The 18,685-nt window shown below is 33.6% G+C and overlaps 1 protein-coding gene across 2 annotated transcripts in view; it reads left to right on the top strand.

Annotated features, from left to right (window-relative positions):
• The window catches only part of xylb (xylulokinase homolog (H. influenzae)), a 37,135-nt gene that overhangs the window by 5,111 nt on the left and 13,339 nt on the right, over positions 1-18,685 (top strand). For both annotated transcript variants that reach the window (XM_079406824.1, XM_079406825.1), the window contains exons 8-18: positions 573-645; positions 1,430-1,548; positions 1,633-1,714; positions 3,813-3,853; positions 5,417-5,532; positions 6,194-6,309; positions 7,980-8,053; positions 9,747-9,843; positions 12,693-12,751; positions 13,063-13,150; positions 16,642-16,736. In XM_079406824.1, coding sequence (XP_079262950.1) covers positions 573-645; positions 1,430-1,548; positions 1,633-1,714; positions 3,813-3,853; positions 5,417-5,532; positions 6,194-6,309; positions 7,980-8,053; positions 9,747-9,843; positions 12,693-12,751; positions 13,063-13,150; positions 16,642-16,736 — 960 coding nt within the window. The remainder of the gene's footprint in view (positions 1-572; positions 646-1,429; positions 1,549-1,632; positions 1,715-3,812; positions 3,854-5,416; positions 5,533-6,193; positions 6,310-7,979; positions 8,054-9,746; positions 9,844-12,692; positions 12,752-13,062; positions 13,151-16,641; positions 16,737-18,685) is intronic.

Genomic DNA, 18,685 nt, shown 5'->3' with positions numbered 1-18,685 from the left:
AATAGGTCATAAAAATGGTAATATTTTAATTTTTGTAATGTTTAAAAAAAATCTATAGTAATTGTTTATATATATATAATTTATTTATTTTATTTTTAGTTCAGACATAAAAAGAAATGAGTGCTTTGGTATTTTCCATCCCATATTCATATTTCAGTAGGAAATTAATCAACACTAATAAACTTCACTTGTCAAATCCTTTTATGAGGTATTCAAGTCAGATTAAAATATGAATGCATATTTAAATTAATTTAAATTACTATAATATAATTAGTCAAATATAATATCAATTAATAAATTAAATGTATAATAATTTACTAAATATGTATAATAATTTACAACATTTACTAATGTTGTTTTATAATATATATATATATATATAAGCAGTTAAAGCAGCTGTAAACCGATGGCTTCAGTAATGAATAAATATTCCTCACGAGTTGAATTCATGCGTTTATTTTGCTGAATTAAAGAGTGTTTAGTCCGTGTTTCCTGCCAGTAATTAAAGCTCAGCACTAATTAGCCGTGTGAATGAACTGTGTTAATGCGCTGTAATGTGGTGTGGTTTTCAGAGAATCTCGCTGATCAGCAGCTTCGCTTCATCTCTGTTTCTGGGTGATTACGCTCCGATCGACTACAGCGACGGTATTTCTTTCATCACAGTCGCCTCAAATAGTCTTTTTGCACAAAAATGATCTTGCAAGTCTTTTGTTTTACCTCCTTCCCCTCACACAGCTCACACAGTCATATTAATAGAAATTAAAATATAAGTTCTATATATATATATCTATATATTAGTGCTGTCAAACAATTAATCGCATCCAAAATAAGTTTTTGTTTACATAATACATGTGTGTACTGTGTATATTTATTATGTATATGTAAATACACACACATACAGTATATATTTTAGAAAAATATGTAATGTTTATATATTAAATGCATTTTTATATGATATAAATTATATGAATGTAAATATCTTCAATATATCATATATCAAAATATATGGTGTATGTGTGTCAATATATGTGTATATTTATTATGTATATATAAATAATGTAAACAAAAACTTATTTTGGATGCGATTAATATATATATATATATATATACACACACACACACACACACATATAGTAGTTTATACAATTTATATAAATGTATATTTTCTAGTATATATTTAATGAATAATATTTTTATATTTAGATATGATATTTGTTTGTTAATTATTACTATACAATGTCCAAGTCAGCAATTAAAATATGTCCGTATATTTAAATGAATATAGATTATAATGCTGGAGCTGGAATATTAAACTGAAATATTAGTATGTTTTCAGAAGCATCTGTCTGTACTGAAGTATCATAACTAGACTGCACTGAGTCTCAGTCTGATGTGTATTTACTGGACGTGTGTGTGTGTTTATGTGAAGGGTCGGGGATGAATCTGATGGATATATTTGAGAAGCAGTGGTCTCAGGTTTGTCTGGACGCCGCAGCGCCGCAGTTATCCCAACGCCTCGGTCACCTGACGCCGTCTACAGCTGTTCTGGTGAAATACACTACTTTACTTAACAATAACAATATCTGGAACATCAAATCAGTCTCAGCTGCTTCATTGTTTGTGTGTTTCCAGGGCTGTGTGTCTCTGTATTTCACCGAACGCTTTGGGTTTCCAGAGAGCTGTAAAGTGGTGGCCTTCACTGGAGACAATCCTGGTAAACAAAGCCTTTCTGTCTAAAGCGTACAATACAATACAATACAATACAATACATCTTTAGTGGCAGCCATGGTTGAAATGTGTCTTTGACCACACCAGCAAAATATACAAATACAGACACATACTACAAAACACATATGAAGACCATCATCCTGAATCATATAGCTTTTGATGAATAAATCTGATCGCAGCAGCTACAAAGAATCTTTTATAAATATGCATTATTATAATTCATCATAAAGCATGGAGTAGGAGAATATTACACAGAACAAACAGCTGATGCATGCGTGATTGTACAGTCCTTCAGAATCTGATCGCTGCTGAGATCTTACTGACTGTAGATGGCAGCAGAAGCACACCAATGCACTCTTTGCTCTGAGATGCTCTCATATATACTGGATGTACATATGCATATTTAAATTAATATCAGTTTTAAAATAATTGTTATAAATAATTCAATTCAAATAAGTTTTTAAATACATAGCATATATTTTATATTATCTATTTTACATAAAACAGTTATATATTTAATAAATGGTATAAAATGAATGTAATTGTAAGTCCAATCCAACAATTAAAATATGCATGTTTAAATTAATATATATTAATATACATATAATATACGTAATATAGTACACACAAACATACATTTTATAAAACTGCATTGTGTATATACACACACATACATGCATATAAATGTATAGAATTTATATAAATTTGTAATAATTTATAGAATTTATATTACCTAAAACTTAAAAAAATGTTATAGTATATTTTTTTATAAAACATAGTGAACATGTATGTGTATTTAAATTAACAAATTATAATTATGTATATAATATATTTATTCTAATTTATGGAATTTAAAGTAAATTAAGTAAACTTTTTATTTTATATAAAACTTTAGATAAATATATTTTTATGAAAATGAAAGGCAAGAATATGTATGGGTGTTATTAAATTTAAATAAATTATAATACAGGTGCATCTCAATAAATTAGAATATGGTGAAAAAGTTCCTTTGTTCTTGAATCCTCCTCACCTGTTGCCACTAATCAAGCTCCCTATAAGACTTGGTCTCGAGGTTACAAGCTTTCTTATCATTTACCTGCTGGATCCCTGTGGCTCTGTGGATGTCTTCCTCCCTCCAGTTGATTCTACTAAAGGGAAAGATAAGGATGATTAATTCCTCAGTTAAATCTTAGTTATTGCTCTTACCTGTTGAAGTTGCCTTCAGTTTGTTTAATAAAGAAGCTCGTCCTCGTATGCCTCTCCATCCAGTGTGTGACATCTATGGACTATTTACAATTAATCAATAAATTCACTTTTTTTTGTTATATGAACTAACTTAGAGTTAGTATAATTATGCCAAAAGTTTTTTATTATTTTTATTTTTTTTATCATTTTGCTATGAAAATAGCCTGAGATGCTGACATGGCATTAAATAAAAATATACTGCTACCTCCACTACTATTTTATATTATATAAAATGTATTTATAGTTATAAAATTAAGTAGTTGTTTTTGGTAAAATACTTGTTGAATATATACATGCTAATTTTAATCATAAATGAGACCTAAATGAAAATGGGTTATATAATTGTCATATTCAGAACCTATCATTTTAAGACTCTGATGTGATGAGAGATCTGTAGTTTATTCAGGAGGAGACCATGTTTAATGAAACCGCAAAAAAATTATGCATTTGACCGCGTACCTTTCTGTTTTGCTATAAAGTGCTGAAATGGATTTTCCTGATGTATTGATATTAGTATTCGGGGATCATATTTCCCGGCTGCTGAAGCTCCTGTTAGCAGGTGATTTATTGAATGTTTTTTCCTGGAAGGCCATCAGGATCCCCGCTGACCGCCTGCCGTTAAACTACAGCGAGTCGCAGATAAAAACCTTCGGTCTGTAACTGTGTTCAGCATCAAGAGCCTCCTCCAAAGCCAATCACATTCTTCCTGAGGCTCGTCTGCCTTTCATAATATCAGAGACATCTTTTCTAGCTTTCTGACATCCTTCAAGACTTCCTCTCTGTTTAGAGACCTTTTATTTTTATTTGTCTGATTTAATGATCAAATGTTTTTGTTTCAGGATCTCTGGCTGGTATGAGGCTACAGGAAGGAGATCTAGCGGTGAGTGACTGATTAATACACATATAAAACTGCAAAAACACTTATCAAGGATGCATTGAATTGATCAAAAGTAACAGTAAAGTATAAAATATTTACAATGTTACAGTAGATTTCTATTTCATATAAAAGCTGTTTTTTAACTTTCTATTCATCTGTGAATCCTTAAAAAAAAAAAAAAAAAAAAAAATATATATATATATATATATATATATATATATATATATATATATATAAAACAAAATCTAATAAAAATGACAAAAACACAGCAAAACTACTAAAACTTTAAATCTAAAATGAAAATAACAGTTTTAAAAAATAGTTAAAAAAACTAATCTTTATCCCTCTGACCATGGTTATTTTTATTTTTTTTAGCCCTGTAATTGCCTTCTGCATTTATGAAATGGTGCAATTAGTGATATATGCTCTGTGAGTGAATGTATGATCCAAACATCAAAGCTGTGCTGTATAAATGCTGGATGCCTGTGTGGAATCATCTGACGACAGCACGCGTGTGTTTAAGCTGAACAAGCTGCTCTGATCTGCTCTCAAATCAGTCATTTCTGCCTCTTTCATCCCTCTCCGTTTGAATGAATGTTAGCACGGACGCTTGTGGTTGTTTGCATTAGAGTCAGTGTTTACTCTGCTTTTTGCTGGAAATTGATCAGGTTGTTCGAGAAACTGCCTAAAATAACCAAAACCTGCTGCATTTATGGCTTTAGTATGGATTAATGAGAACGTTCTTGCTACTTTTCAGTGCATTTTTTCACTGAAGTTGTATAAATGTTAGGACAAAACATTCTTTAAGTAATTTATGTAATGTCTATGTAATGTGCTTTTCACTTTATTAATATTTGATGTACATTGTCATAACGATGAGAGAAAACCTTCTGAGAACATTCTGAGAACAGTCCTTATGATGATATTTGTACTTGATAAATGTTCTTGTAATATTTAGAAAACATTCTTAGAATATTACAAATAAACAGAGTTTTAGACTACATCGCAAAAGAGAGAATTTAGGAACCTTTAAATATAATTATAACGACAAGAAAAATTGAACTTTTAACGTTCTTACAATGTTTAAAAAATGTTCAAGTAACATTATTTTGGGTTAAAATAAAGTTAGTAATAATTCTTAGAATATTAAAAATAAACGTTCAAGTAAAGTTATATTTTGGGTGAAAATAAACGTTATGAATGTTTTAAGACACTTTTTGATACCTTTGAATAATGTTCTAATTATGAAAAGAAAACTGGACATTTTAATTTGATTAGAATATAACAAATAAACCTTAAAAATAATGTTGTATTGTGGGTGAAAACAAAGCGAGTAGAATGTTGCAAGAATAATTCTTAGAATATTAAAAATAAATGTTCAATAATGTTGTATTTAGGGTGAAAATAAAAAGTAGTAAGAAGTATTTTTGTGAGCTTATAATAAGAAGCTAAAGGAAGCTAAACGTTTGAACAATATTCCCACACGGTCATAATCTATATGTGTGAGCTGGGATGTGTTCGTAATGGCCAGAGCTGTTTGTGATGGACTTTAGTCTGGTTTCTCAGGTGAGTTTGGGCACCAGCGATACGGTTTTCCTGTGGATCCGGGACCCCAGACCCAGCATCGAGGGCCATATCTTCTGTAACCCGGTGGACTGCAGCGCCTACATGGCTTTGATATGGTAAAACACACAGTTACCGGTGTAAACCGTACATTACTGTCAGGCAGAACATGCACTGCTTACTGTGAGATACACTTACAAAAGATTGATTATAATTCATCTTAAAATCAATGAAGGAAATTAGAAATTGTTTTAATGTAAAGACAATCAAGACTTTTTTTTTTACATTGTACTTGGTTTTTCTCTTTACTGTAACGGAAAAAAAACTCATTCTTATTAACAATGTACAAAAAAAATGAAATGAGTTGTATTGCGTTTAATTAAAACAATCAAAAAAATGTTTTGTTTGCATTTTTATTTTACTTTAATAAAGTATTGGTTGTATTGCATTTAATTTATTCTGATTTAAATCATTTACAAAAATGTCTTAATTTATATTGTAATAGAGTAAATGGAAAATAAATAGTAAATAAATAAGACACTTTTTTTCTTATTTTGATGTGAAATATAAGTTCAGATAAAACACTTATGCTGTCTTTCATTTTTATATTGTAAACAAAAAATAAAGTGTTTTATTGCATTTCATTTATTCTGATTTAAATATTTTTTTATATTAATTTATATTGTAATAGAGTAAATAGAAAATAAATAGTAAATAAGTGCTGCATTTCTTCTGTTTGCATTTAAAACACACAGCTTTTTTTTTTTCTTTCTGTCACAGCTTTAAAAACGGCTCTTTGACGCGAGAGCGGATCCGTGATGAATGTGCTGGAGGATCATGGGAGCGTTTCTCCAGCGCTTTGAGATCCACACCGATGGGAAACAACGGAAATTTAGGTGATTTAAATATTCTATGTATCTAAAAAAACAACTTTTTCACTCCTTGAAATAAAGAAAAGTTAACTGAAATAAAATATAAAAAATTTAACTTATTTTATTTGGTAACTAATTGGCAGAGCAACATTTCTCATTTTCATTTCATTTAACTTAATGTATCAAAAGTATATGGACATATAAAAAAATAAAATGACAAAAACAAACAACAAAATTACTAAAAGCATAAACAATTGTTTGTTACCTCAAATGCAATGCATGTTAACTGAAATAAAATAAAATTTAAACACATTTCTCATTTTTATTTTGTTACTTGATGAAATAACTAAAATATAACTAAATGACTAAAATAACTAAAACTGAAATAAGATTTAATAAAAACTGTATAAAATGACAAGCACAGAGCAAAATGACTTACACCATAAACAATTGTTTGTTACCTCAAATAAAATACGTTCATTGTAATAAAATAAAATTTAAACACATTTCTCATTTTCATTTTGTTTAACTTAGTTATAAAATACTAAAAGTAAAACTAATACTAAAAATAAGTGAAAAAACTATATAGACATATAACAAATAACACAGTTTGGTTACACTTTATTTTAAGGTGTCCTTGTCACAGTGTAATTATGAATTTAAGTACTGAGTAATATTAATGAACTATATGAACTTACTATATGGTTATGATTAGGGTTTGGCTAAGTGTTACTTGCATGTAATTCTGAATAATTAATTATTATTATAATAGTAAGTACATGTTACGTGTAACAAGGACACCTTAAAATAAAGTGTTACCCAAAATTAATAAAACCATTAAAAACTTTAAGATACATGAAATAAAATAAACCTTAACTTATAAAAAAATATGAATACAATGTAAATAAGTCAACCAAAAATGTGAGTTTGGGGCAAAGCTGCCTGTGTTTGTGTTTAATGTGAGACGTCTCCTGTGCTCAGTTAATCAGTGAAGCTGTGTGTGTGTGTGTGTGTCTGTGTGTGTGTGTGTGTCTGTGTGTGTGTGTCTGTGTGTGTGTGTGTCTGTGTGTGTGTGTGTGTGTGTGTGTCTGTCTGTGTGTGTGTCTGTGTGTGTCTGTGTGTGTCTGTGTGTGTCTGTGTGTGTCTGTGTGTGTCTGTGTGTGTCTGTGTGTGTCTGTGTGTGTGTCTGTGTGTGTGTCTGTGTGTGTGCCTGTGTGTGTCTGTGTGTCTGTGTGTGTGTCTGTGTGTGTGTCTGTGTGTGTGTCTGTGTGTGTGTCTGTGTGTGTGCCTGTGTGTCTGTGTGTGTGTCTGTGTGTCTGTGTGTGTGTCTGTGTGTGTGTGTCTGTGTGTGTGTCTGTGTGTGTGTCTGTGTGTGTGTCTGTGTCTGTGTGTGTGTCTGTGTGTCTGTGTGTGTGTCTGTGTGTGTGTCTGTGTGTGTGTCTGTGTGTGTGTCTGTGTGTGTGTCTGTGTGTGTCTGTGTGTGTGCCTGTGTGTGCCTGTGTGTCTGTGTGTCTGTGTGTCTGTGTGTCTGTGTGTGTGTCTGTGTGTGTGTGTCTGTGTGTGTCTGTGTGTGTCTGTGTGTGTGTGTGTCTGTGTGCGTGTGTCTGTGTGCGTGTGTGCGTGTGTGCGTGCGTGTGTGCGTGTGTGTGTGTGTGTGTGTGTGTGTGTGTGTGTGTGTGTGTGTGTGTTTTCAGGTGTGTATTTTGATGTGATGGAGATCACTCCTCCCGCCGCCGGTGTTCTCAGGTTTAATGCTGAAGGTCGAAGGGTGAGTCGCTGTAAACGAGACTCACGAGTCGCTGCTGATTGATTTGCCCTTTTCAGCTTCGTTTACTGCGACTGAACAGGTTTGCAAATATTGCCTCTGATCAGATAATTGCTTAATTTGTGCTAATTGGGTCACAGTTTGGTTCACCTGCCATAAGACCCTCATTAACCCCCCAGCAGATCCACCGCCAGTGATCGCACTCTTTCTGTGATATTCACACTGTTTTTACCCAGAACAACAGTACAGACTATATATAGCAATGAAAGAAAAGAGGATATATGTTTAGAAGAAAACACCTCAGTGTAGTTTTAAATACAGTTCTTTAGTGGTTCTGCTTATTTCAAGAACCAATTTTCATAAACATTTTCAGGTCACATTTCACCTCAGTTTTTTTTAAAGACCATTAATTGTGAATTATTACATTACCGACAATTGTTATTTTATTAAACATTAACTTGAAACATTATTTAAAATCTCTGTAATGCAACAATAAGCCCTTTTTCACATACAGACTTTTCTGGAAAATTACCGGTAAATTGCCGTAAAGAGATCATGTGTGAACAGGGCCTTTTCAAAACGCCCGTCTCCGTCGCACAGACCTCTGCATTTGTGTAACATAATTGCTTTTTTTGTTTTTCATTTTTGTGTAATTTTGTGTGTATTTGGCCACTTCAGTCCAACAACAAACTGCGTAAAATAACTCCATACGATACTGGCTGTGGATGTGACTGTGAGCGCTCCGCCTTGAAACAGCCTCTGGAACCGATTGGCTTAAAAAAAACCTGCAAATTATACATTTTTGTGACGATGCAACAATGACCCGATTAAGCAAGTGACAATTTTGTCAGCTGTCCTGAAATGCGAGCGCAAGTCTTGGATCGGTGTGCAGGAGACGAGATGCGCTGATGTGAAGCTGCTTTGAGAGCGAAAGAGAGCAGACGAGTCCAGCTGAATCACTCACACTCACACTGACTGATTTAATCTGCTAGTTTGTGTGGATTTATTTACTCATATAACCTACATACTATCTTGAATAAATGTTTGCAGGAATTTCCCTCATTATAGACTTGAAAGCTGCGGGGATGAGTAAAACTATGTAATATACACACAATCCCCCACGAATTCTGGACATGATTAATTATAACTCTATTACAGAGATTTGAGAAATAAAATGTCATTATGTTTTAGTATTTTTTCTTTCCCCCCAGTCCTGGAAATAGCTGCTTTCAAAATGTAATAAAAGCACCTGATGCATGCTGTTAATCACTTTAGCTGGTCGCTCATCTCTCCCTCCTCTAATCACCCCGCTTTGTTCCGGGACCTCAAAGTTTTCAAATGAAGGTCTGGTTTGTAGTCGTCTATTACGATGTCTCTGGGACAAAAGCAGCTGCATGAATGCAAAAGTTTGAAACAAAACCATTTTTGTCCTAAAAACAAGCTTCATTTGATTAACTCTACATTGGTTTCGAGGTGAACTAAGACCTGGGCATGTTTTTGATTGTTCTGTAGAAATGTTCTTGATGATTTCTTTACAGTAGGTTCTTTTTTAAGGTTTGTTTGAAGCACCAGAACACATGTTTTCTAAAGCGCTAGATAATCAGGTCTTCTCTGTAAAAGCTTCTGTGTTTTTTGGGAGTGTTTTGGTTCTCCGTTCTCGCGGTGTGAATCCTGTCTTTGTGTTGCTCTCGCTCAGGTCGCTGCGTTTGAGAAGGAGGTGGAAATCCGAGCTCTGATTGAAGGACAGTTCCTGGCCAAACGAGTTCATGCAGAAAAACTGGGCTACAAGATCAGTGAGTATCTGGTGTCTCAATCATTAGTGCTGTCGTCTATATTACCCCGGCAAGCACACTTTAACAGCTGAATGAGTTTGTGTTGTGTTTGAATCCTCGAGTCCTTCAGAGGCATGCTTCACAACTCAAGCTCTGGTTCTGTCCAGGCCATTGGACCATTGCAGGGATCTCTTGGCAGGTCTTCCAGCCAGTTCTATCAAACCTCTACAATTAATCCAGAATGCGGCAACAACATACATTTTTAATGAGCCGAAGAGAATGCATGTCACACCTCTGTTTATCAGTTTGCACTGGCTACCAATAGCTGCTCACATAAAATTCAAGGCATTAATGTTTGCCTACAAAACCACCACTGGCTCTGCACCCCTTTACCTAAATTCATTACAGACTTATGTGCCTCTAGAAGCTTGAATTCTGCAAGCGAACGATGCATTATTGTTCATTCACTGACTTTTTCATTAACTGTTCTTCAAGAATCATCTTTATTTGACCCTCTAACTCTAGCACTCTATTCTAATTATATTTAATGTATTTATTGACTTCACCGTCTAGAACTTGTTTTCTTAATGATAGTGGATATGTGTGGGGAAGATCAGTCCGTCATGCTTCCGTCATGTTTAATATTCACTCATGATGATGCAGAGGCGATGCAGTGGAGAATTTGTAGCATTTTTAGCTCTCAAGTGCCACTGGAAGTATCTTACATGAAATTCAAATCATCTTTAAAAATATATCAATTAAAATTAAATATATTTTGTCAAATGTTTGAAGTCCAAAAATAATAGCATTTATTTGAAGTAGATTTTTTTTTAATATAAATTCTAATGCAATTATAATGCTAATTATAAATTGTGAATAATTTAGTACTTATTAATTTTATTACATATTATAAATGTCTTCACTGTCACTTTTGATCAATTTAATCCTTATCCAATGCATCCTTATTGAACAAAAGTAAATTTCTTAAATTTTTAAATTTTTCTGAATTCTTTGATTAATAGAAAATTTAAAAGAACAGCATTTATTTGTAAATTATATAATTTATTATATATGTTCTTTACTGTCACTTTTGATCAGTTTAGTGCATCCTTACCAAGTAAGCATTTTTTTTAAAGAAATTAACACTTTTATTAATCATGGATGCATTAAATTGATAAAAAGTGTCAGTAAAGACATTTATAATGTCACAATATATTTCTATTTCAAATAAATGCTGTTCTTTTGAATTTTCTGTTCATCTGTGAATCCTGAAAAATAAAATGTATCACAGTTTCCACAAAAATATTGTGCAGCACAACTGTGTTCAACATTGATAATAATCAGAAATGTTTGTTGATCAGTAAATCAGTATATTATTATGATTTCTGAAGATCATGAGACACTGAAGACTGGAGTAATGATGCTGAAAATACAGCTGCAGATCACAGAAATACATTACAGTTTAACACATATTCACAACAGCTGTTAAATTGTAATATTGTCATATTTTTTAAAGCATTTTTGATCAAAAAATTGTAGCATAGTTTAACAGAAGAGAGTTCTTTAAAAAAACAAAAACAATCTTAGTCCAAAGTTTTAATTGGTAGTGTATATCATATATAAGTATTAAGTGTTTGCGCTGCACTAATAACGTCAGATTAAAGTGTCCTCCAGTGATATCCGTGTCTCTTCCAGCCGGATTTGACGTGTATCCGCATGTTTTCTCTGTTAGCCGGAGGCAGCTTTTATCAGACAGGTTCTCCGCGGGTCGATTTGTGCTGAAGGTGTTTGCCGCGGGGCGACGGCTGAGTGAAGGTCAGCGCTGTTCAGATCAGGGTTTATGCTGGACAAACGCCCTCCATCAATAATTATTAATAATGCACTCTTCTGTAGAAGAACACAAACAGCTCAGAGATGCAGCTGCGTCTCAATGCGTTACACATTTACATTATTGATCATCAAACAGCCACACAGTTCATTCTGTGACCGTCCTTATGATTCTCTCTCTCCTGATTATATACGTGCTTAGCAATATATCCCTGTAAAGAAGGAACTGATGATGATGATGATGATGAAGGCCACACCCCTCACATTGTTTATTCTGACTCGGAGATCTTACTAAATTCATCATAGTGCTGAAGGATATTGATCATGGAATTATTCACTATCTGTAATGTATTTCTGTATCAAATAACATTTATTCTTTAATGAATGTTTAAAAATGTTTGCTGTTCTGTTGATGTAGGAGTGATCACAATGTGTGTGTGTGTGTGTGTGTGTGTGTGTGTGTGTGTGCAGCACCTGTAGGTCTGATCGTGTTTTAGTGTGCATTAAGAGAAAAGAGCCTCATGAATATTTAATGAATGCAGATGAGGCTGATCTTAATCATTCCAGTGTTTTTTATGCAGAGGAAATGTTGACTGCATGTGTTTTCTGAGCATTTCAAGTGTTTTTAAGCATATATAATGTAAAGCCTGATTATCAGGTTCTTGTTCTTTATTAAGATGCAGTTTACTGATCATAAATCTGTTTTTCATGATGAATTTTACAAGTGCAATAATTTTATGCTTTGGATCTGCAGTGATTTTCATTTTTATGTTCCCTTTTATTGCATAACATTTGTTTTTATGCTTCATGCAGCCTGAATTATGCTTTAATTAGCATAACATAATGTTTTATGTCTCATTGTGGCCTGTGATGGCAGCGTTAACATTTGATATCTGGTGTTGAATCATACAAACACATGCATAGAGAAAATCAGCTCACAGCTCTTCTGTTATTCTAGGGTCGACCGGGGCTAGTTGTCACAGGTCTCAGTAAGGCTGGTTTATGATGATATTCAGTATAACATGAATGAATCTGTTTTATAGTTGCTGGTACACGAGTGCTGGCCACAGGAGGAGCGTCTTCCAACAAAGACATTTTACAGGTATTTTACAAAACAACACTGAGATTTGCCAGATTTATATAAATGATTTTCTTCCTTAGTATTTTGGTCTTGTTTTCTAGTATAAATATCTAAGCATTCTTGAATCAAGATGCATTTACTTGACCGGTAAAATGACTTAAGATATTAAGTCTTGTTTTCTGAAAAAATTATAAAAATTTTGTAAGCTTTTGCTTAAAACAAGCAAACATATCTGCCAATGGGGTAAGAAAAATAATCTTAATTCAAAGGCTAAACAAGACTATTTTTGTTTAAATGTAAATGTGTCTTGATTATGTTGTAATGTCCCTCAGGTTCTGTGTGACGTCTTCAACGCTCCGGTCTACACCATCGACGTGACAAACTCAGCCTGTCTGGGCTGCGCTTACAGAGCCTTACATGGTAATAATAATAATTACATTATCAGATAACTCTGGTCCTGACATCCCATAGAGACCAACTGTTAATATTTGTTTACATGACAGCACTAGATCTACTAGATAAGCCAGATTCACATTTAATAAGATAATGCAGTTTCAGATGTCTAATTTTTATATATTTTAATGACTAAATAAACTATTAGCATATTTAACGTGCATGCAATTTACATTTTAAATATTAAATGTTGTAAATCTGTATGTTTGTCAACACTGCCCATAAATGTAATATATATATATATATATAAAATAAATATATAAATAAAAAAAAAGTTTATTCAGGTAAATCTGCAAAATTTGGCTTGCATTTCCTTAGGTTTTTTTTTTTGTTTATATATTTTGATTTTGGTATATTGTTTATATATTTTGATTTAAAGTTAGATTTACTAATTACATTTGGACAAAAAAAAATAAGATTTATTTTTAATATTATTTATTTATTATTTTATTATATGTAATGCATAACTAATGCATGACAAAATGAGACAAAAATGTGATCCTGGACCACAAAACCAGTCATAAGGGTTGATTTATGCATCATAAAAGTTGAATAAATGCGCTTTCCATTGATGTATGGTTTGTTATGATGGACAATATTTGTCTGAGATACAACTATTTGAAAATCTGGAATCTGAGGGAGCAAAAAAATCTAAATATTGAGAAAATCTCCTTTAAAGTTGTTCAAATGAAGTTCTTAGCAATGCATATTACTAATCAAAAATGAAGTTTTGATATATTTATGGTTGGAAATTTACTAAATATCTTGATGGAACATGATCTTAATATCCTAATGATTTTTGTCATAAAAGAAAAATGTATAATTTTGACCCATACAATGTATTATTGGCTATTGCTACAAATATACCTGTGTTACTCATGACTGCTATATTATTAATGTAAATCTGGCAAAATAGAGCTGTTTTGTTGACTTTGTCATATTTGGAGCCCTAGACAGTTATTATAAGGACCGAAGCGATATTTGATATTTGCTGTCCAGAATCTGTGCTTCAGTTCAGCGTCTTGATCCACATCGATCTGATCATGCAGACGGAGCACTAATGAAGTGTGTTTGCTGTGAGTGTGTGAGACGCATGGGTCTGATCAGGACAATATGATGGAGAGGCAGTGAATCTGAAGCGTCCCGTCAGAATCAAACACAAGCGGATGAGGCTTTAATCACAGCCTGATGAGGGCTGTCTGCTTCATAATTAACGGTCAGGGCCCTTTCTTTAACAGACGTGGAGAGTGACTTTCTGAAGGGTTTACAGATGATTCTTATTGTGCATTAATCCTGACGACGAGCTGCTGTTAATTAGGAGAACAGACTGCGTTTCCATAGAAACACACTGACCGTGTGGAGATATCAACAAAAACTATCAAAAATATATTCAAAAATATATAATCCTTAGAAATAAGAAAACTATTTTACAAAATCATATTTTAAACTTTTTAAATATGTAATATAATGAATATTTAGATAAAATTTGGAATAATTAGATGTACATTTGGGGATTTAGCAAATGTACATAAATTGTAAATTAAAAAAATAATAAAATAAATGTAAATACACACACACACACATACACATACATATATATATATATATATATATATATATATATATATATATAATATATAAAAAAAAAAATTTTTTTTATATTTAGGGCTGTCAATTGATAAAAAAAATGTAATCGCGATTAATCTTACATTTTTATTTGTTCTAAATGTACCTTAAATGAACACTTCAAGTTTTTAATACTCTAATCAACATGGGCATGGACAAATACGGATGCTTTATGCAAATGTATGTTTATTACTAGACATGTTTCAAAGGTAGTTTAAGACAACATAACCAGCTCTCCCTTCAAAGATGTTAATCTGCACAAAACAATCCTGATAATCGAGCCGTCGTCTGATGAAATCAAATACACATAAGATAAAGACAATAGCTGTGCTGTGATTTCGGCTATACTTGCATGTAAAATTAGAGAAGCAGCATAATATCTGTGTTTAACTGAATTAAAGCGCTGCTCCTCTCCGCCGCTCGCTGAACAGAAACTGAGCAGACGCAGAGAGAGAGGTGTGTGTACGCTGGGAGAGCATGACCTCACGCTCGCGCGGCAGAACAGCAATTCTCAGAAACTAAATAAGGTTCAGGCGCTTTTTTGAAGGGAAAAAAGTCACTAAAGGGGTCTGCACTGATGTTGAAGAGAGTCTCTTCTCTCTCCTCTCCTCTCCTCTCCTCTCGTGCAATCTGTACTCGAAGCTGACCGTCGAGTGGACACACAGTTTCTCCGAGGATGATGAGCTGAAGGAGAAACTGATGTAGCTGCTGTAAAACCTCATTAGTCTTTCACACGAGATGAAGCAACTTCTGTGAAACAGTAAAACCCTGCGGATCTCCTGTCCGTCGGTTCATTGACTTCATGTCTGTTATACTGGCAGAGCGTGTTTTATAAGGCCTTTATTTACCTTATTTTGAAATCAGTTTGCTTTTGTCTATGATTTAATAAGGCCTCGGATCTCACATGACGTCGTGCGGCCGGCCGGTGCTTTTCAGTGCATCTCTCAGAAGAAATCTTTTATTTCAGTTTCTGGGTTCAATAAGGCTTTCATTATTCACTGCTGTAATGCATGCGCTGGATTTCACTGCGGTTTGGTTCTCAGTTCATCTGAACACTGTGTAGAAGATGAAACATCAGAACTCTGCGGCTCTGAACCTTGATTTTTACCTGTTTAAATGCTAATTAAACTAAAGAAGCGTTTTTAATCATCGATCAGTGCTGATCATCGTCACACCAAAGCTGTGTGTTAGACCCAATCTTTGGACTTTCTTATCTACGTTAGACCTGATCCGTTCTATAAAATGATTGGGATTTATAGTTAAAAGCATTAGAATGGATTAATATTAAAATTATTAAAATTAATGTTTTCTATTTTTAATTTTATTAATCTAAAATGGAATTTAGATTGTGATTTATAATTAAAAGCTTAAATAAAAACTGATTGCGATGAATAGTTTTTATTTATATTCTCTAAAAAGGACAAAATAAGCACCTACAAAAGTGACCTGATGCATGAAACACACAGCAGTTGGCTGAGAGCGAGTCAATGATGACATCATTTTAATATGTTGGCTGAAATATTCCCTTAAACTCTTTATGAAACACATGTTTGTAATATGTACACACTTAAAAATAAAGGAGCTTTAAAGGTTCTTCACAGCGATGCATAGAAGAACCATTCAGTCAAAGGTTCTTTATAGAACCTTCTCTTTCTTACCTTTTTATAATCTGAAGAAGCTTTTGTGAAACAGAAAGGTTCTTTATGGAATTATTTAGACACACGGGTTCTTCTATGGCATCGTGAAGCAGCTTTATTTTCATGAGTCCTGCACTGACCTGATTGAGTGTTTGTTCGGTGACTCTGTATGACTGAATGTGTGTGTTTCTGCAGGTCTAGTGGCAGAAACAGGAGCATCTTTCACAGAGACGCTCAGAAACGCTCCAGAACCTCAGCTGGCCATCAGACCCGCGCCGAGAGCACAAGAGGTACAAATACTCACATCACAATATTCCTTTCTGAATCACAATTCAGTGTCGATCCTGACTGTCTCTCACTGGTGACGTTACTGTGTATAACATCAGAGATAAATCCTTCACAAAGCAAACTGTGAGTCAGTTTCTTCTACAGGTTCATTTCAGAGAATCAATTACAACATGATTCAGTGATTCCTTGATTTCATCACATATTGCAGTTCATTACATGTCAATTGAGTTTCATTAAAGGGGTGGTTGATTGCGATTTCACTTTTTTAATGTTAGTTAGTGTGTAGTCTCAGCTCAGCCCTTTAATTAGTGTGCTTATTGTAATTTCAAGTGTTTCAGTTCAGTTCAGTTCATTCATTCAGTCGTGATTCATAGTGAAACAGTTATTCAGAGCCAAAATATAATTTGCAACGTCATTAAACAATACTAATATTTTATTTTTATTTGTCTGAACTGCTCCATAAAATGTCATTTGCATTGTGATTTATAGTGAAAATCTAAAAAAAATACCAAAAAGTGACAAGTTGATGCATTTTAGTTTTATTTTATGAATATTAATTGTGATTTATGGTGAAATCCTCTAAAAAGTTAAAAAACATTAAAAAAAAAAAAAAAGTTGAAATGTATTCATTTTAAAAAGTTGATATGATTTTATTTTACTTTTCGTCTGAGCTGTTCTATTCCATAACATGAAAATATGATTTAAAATCTCTAAACCAAAGCTGATAAAATTTTATATTTTATTTTTAGTTATAGCTCTGATTCAAATCAGGACACACGGTTATTTACAACCAAAATATAATTAGTCATTAAACAGAATTATTATTGATTAGTCCTCAACTCAAGATCGGGGTCATGAGCCTTCAGATCACGCTTCGGTTCAGACCAGTTTTGAATAAATCCATGTAGATGTTAAATGAGTGTTTGATGTAGTAACAACATCTCTTCTCTTGACTGTTGACTTCAGACTAGAAATAGAAGCGTAGTGATTGATCTGTCTGAGTGATCAGCAGTGAAACAGCAGATCTCGGTCTCGCTGATCTTCTGAAACGCTGCACATGATCCGGCGTCTCTCTGCTGATCTCTGACCCGCTTCATGAGTCAGTGCGTCTTCATTAAACGCTTCATCCCGCCGCAGAGATGCATTGTGAGGGAAATTGCACTCGCAGGGTCAGTCCGGGACGAGCCGAATGCCGCTGAATCTAGACAAAGCCTCTTTCATTGAGGCTTTACAAACACATTCAGACCCCATGAACCTGCAGGATGAGAGAATATGAGACTGATGCATCTATATCATGTCTATATGATCCTGAATAGCCGAGGTCAGGAGTAGCAATATTATTAGAATTATATGGTTTATATTTATATGGTGCGTAATTTAGTCGTGATTTTTGATGCTCAGCTGACTTTTAATTCTCATTTCAAAAACATAACTAAAGTTGCTTTTTTCCATCTTCGTAACATTGCTCGCATTAGACCCTTTCTTTCCAGGCCTGATGCTGAGAGGCTTATTCATGCCTTCATCACATCACGGCTCCATTATTGTAATTCTCTCTTTGGGGGTTTACCAGCAAGTTCTGTTAAGAGATTGCAATATATACAAAACTCAGCTGCGTGAGTTTCGACTTATACATCTGCACGCCATCACATTACCCCAGTGCTCCAGCAACATCATTGGCTCCCGGTTCAATCACGTATTGATTTTAACCTATAAAGCTGTGCATGGGCTGGCTCCAGATTACATCTGTGATTTGGTCACTCTTTCTACTCCTCCTCGCTCTCTCCGCTCTGCTGGTTGTCTCTCCTTGTATCAGCCTCGTTGTAAATTAAAAACCATGGGGGGGGGGCTTTTTCTTATAACGGGCCTAAGCTATGGAGCGCATTACCTGCGTTCATTAGGAATGCTGCTTCCTTGGATTGCTTTAAGAAACTTCTTAAGACGCATCTCTTTA

This window comes from Barbus barbus (genome assembly GCF_936440315.1).
Source record: "Barbus barbus genome assembly, chromosome: 44".
Lineage (NCBI taxonomy): Eukaryota > Metazoa > Chordata > Actinopteri > Cypriniformes > Cyprinidae > Barbus > Barbus barbus.
The sequence above is the reverse complement of the archived record's forward strand: the minus strand, read 5'-3'. Positions and strand labels throughout refer to the sequence as shown.